Here is a 1,247-nt window from a genome sequence, read left to right on the forward strand (position 1 = left end):
AGAGGCGTGGGGAGGAGCATCAGCAGCTTCTCCTTACCAGTGGCTTCCTTCAGATCCGCTGCTGCCAGCAGCAGCAGCTGCTGCAACAGCAGCAAGACCAGCAGCGGCAGCAGCAGCAGCATCGCGGGGAAAGCAGGCGAGACGGGCCAGCTTTCTTCAAGACGAGGAGCCCTTGCTGCAGTGCCCCGAGCAGCAGCAGCAGCAGCAGCAGACTGGACAGCGCGTGGGCAACTTGCTGCAGCAAGAGCTATACGACTTGCTGCATCAGCAGCAAAATCAGCAACAGCAGCAGCAGCAGCAGCAAGTTTGGGGCTTGCCCAGTGCAGCTGAGACGTTGCCCTTGCTGCTGCTTGAGCCACCGGCGTCTCATTTTGCTGCTGCTATTGCTCCCAGCAGCAGCAGCAGCAGCAGTTTGCTGCCATGGGGCAGCAGCACACAGGAAGACTACCAGCTGCCTCTCTCTTTGCTGCCACCCGCAGAGACGGCCCAGCCGCTGCCGCAGCAGCTGCTGCAGAGGGCCCCCTATGCTGCTGCAGTTGCTGCTGCTGCTGCTTCTAGCCACGCCAGCGCTGCCAGCAGCAGCAACAGCAGCCGCGACAGTTCTGCTCCTTCCTTCATCATAGACACTGCGCTGCAGCGGCAGCAGCAGCAGCAGGAATTTGAAGAATCGGACGCGATTCAGCAGCAATACGGAATCCACGTCTACTCAGCCGCAGCAGCAGAAGCAACAGCAGCAGCAGCAGCAGCAGCAGCGTCAAATCTGGTGGGCAAACAGCAGCTGCAGCAGCTGCAACAGCAGCAGCAGCAGCAGCAGCAGCGCCTCGTCGACCCGTGGCGGCGCCGTCGCTCGCTGCTAGCGTTTGCCTTCAACTTTGCTGCTGCAGCAGCAGACATGATGGCAGTTTCTTGCTGCCTCTGGCTGGGGTGTATGTACACCCGAGCTGATGCAGTGTGTCTTGTCTTCCCCCTAAAGGGACAGAATGTAAGGAGCTTGCTGCTGCTGCTGTTGCTGTTGTTGCTGCTGCTGTTGCTGCTGTCGCTGCTGTCGCTGCTGCTGCTGCGTTGCCGTTGCTGCTGCTGCTGTTGCTGCTGGCCCACTTCGTGCTGCTGCAAGTGGTACAGCTGCCTGCTGTGCTTCCTTTGCAGCTTGTGTTCTTCCCGCCATTGGGGTTGCTGCTGCTGCTTGTCAAGCTGCTGCTGCTGCTGTTGCTGTTGCTGAACCCACTGCTGCTGCTGCTGCTGCTGCT

The 1,247-nt window shown here is 60.3% G+C and overlaps 1 protein-coding gene across 1 annotated transcript in view; it reads left to right on the forward strand.

Moving 5' to 3' along the window:
• Positions 1-901, forward strand: part of ETH_00041370 (uncharacterized protein) — a gene marked incomplete at both ends in the record, with an annotated part of 1,899 nt that extends 998 nt beyond the window's left edge. The window contains one exon of the mRNA XM_013376255.1: positions 5-901. Within this exon, the coding sequence (XP_013231709.1) occupies positions 5-901 (897 nt within the window). The remainder of the gene's footprint in view (positions 1-4) is intronic.
• Between the last annotated feature and the right edge of the window lie 346 nt (positions 902-1,247).

Source organism: Eimeria tenella, genomic scaffold, assembly GCF_000499545.2.
Source record: "Eimeria tenella Houghton genomic scaffold, Eth_scaff3298, whole genome shotgun sequence".
Classification (NCBI taxonomy): Eukaryota; Apicomplexa; class Conoidasida; order Eucoccidiorida; family Eimeriidae; genus Eimeria; species Eimeria tenella.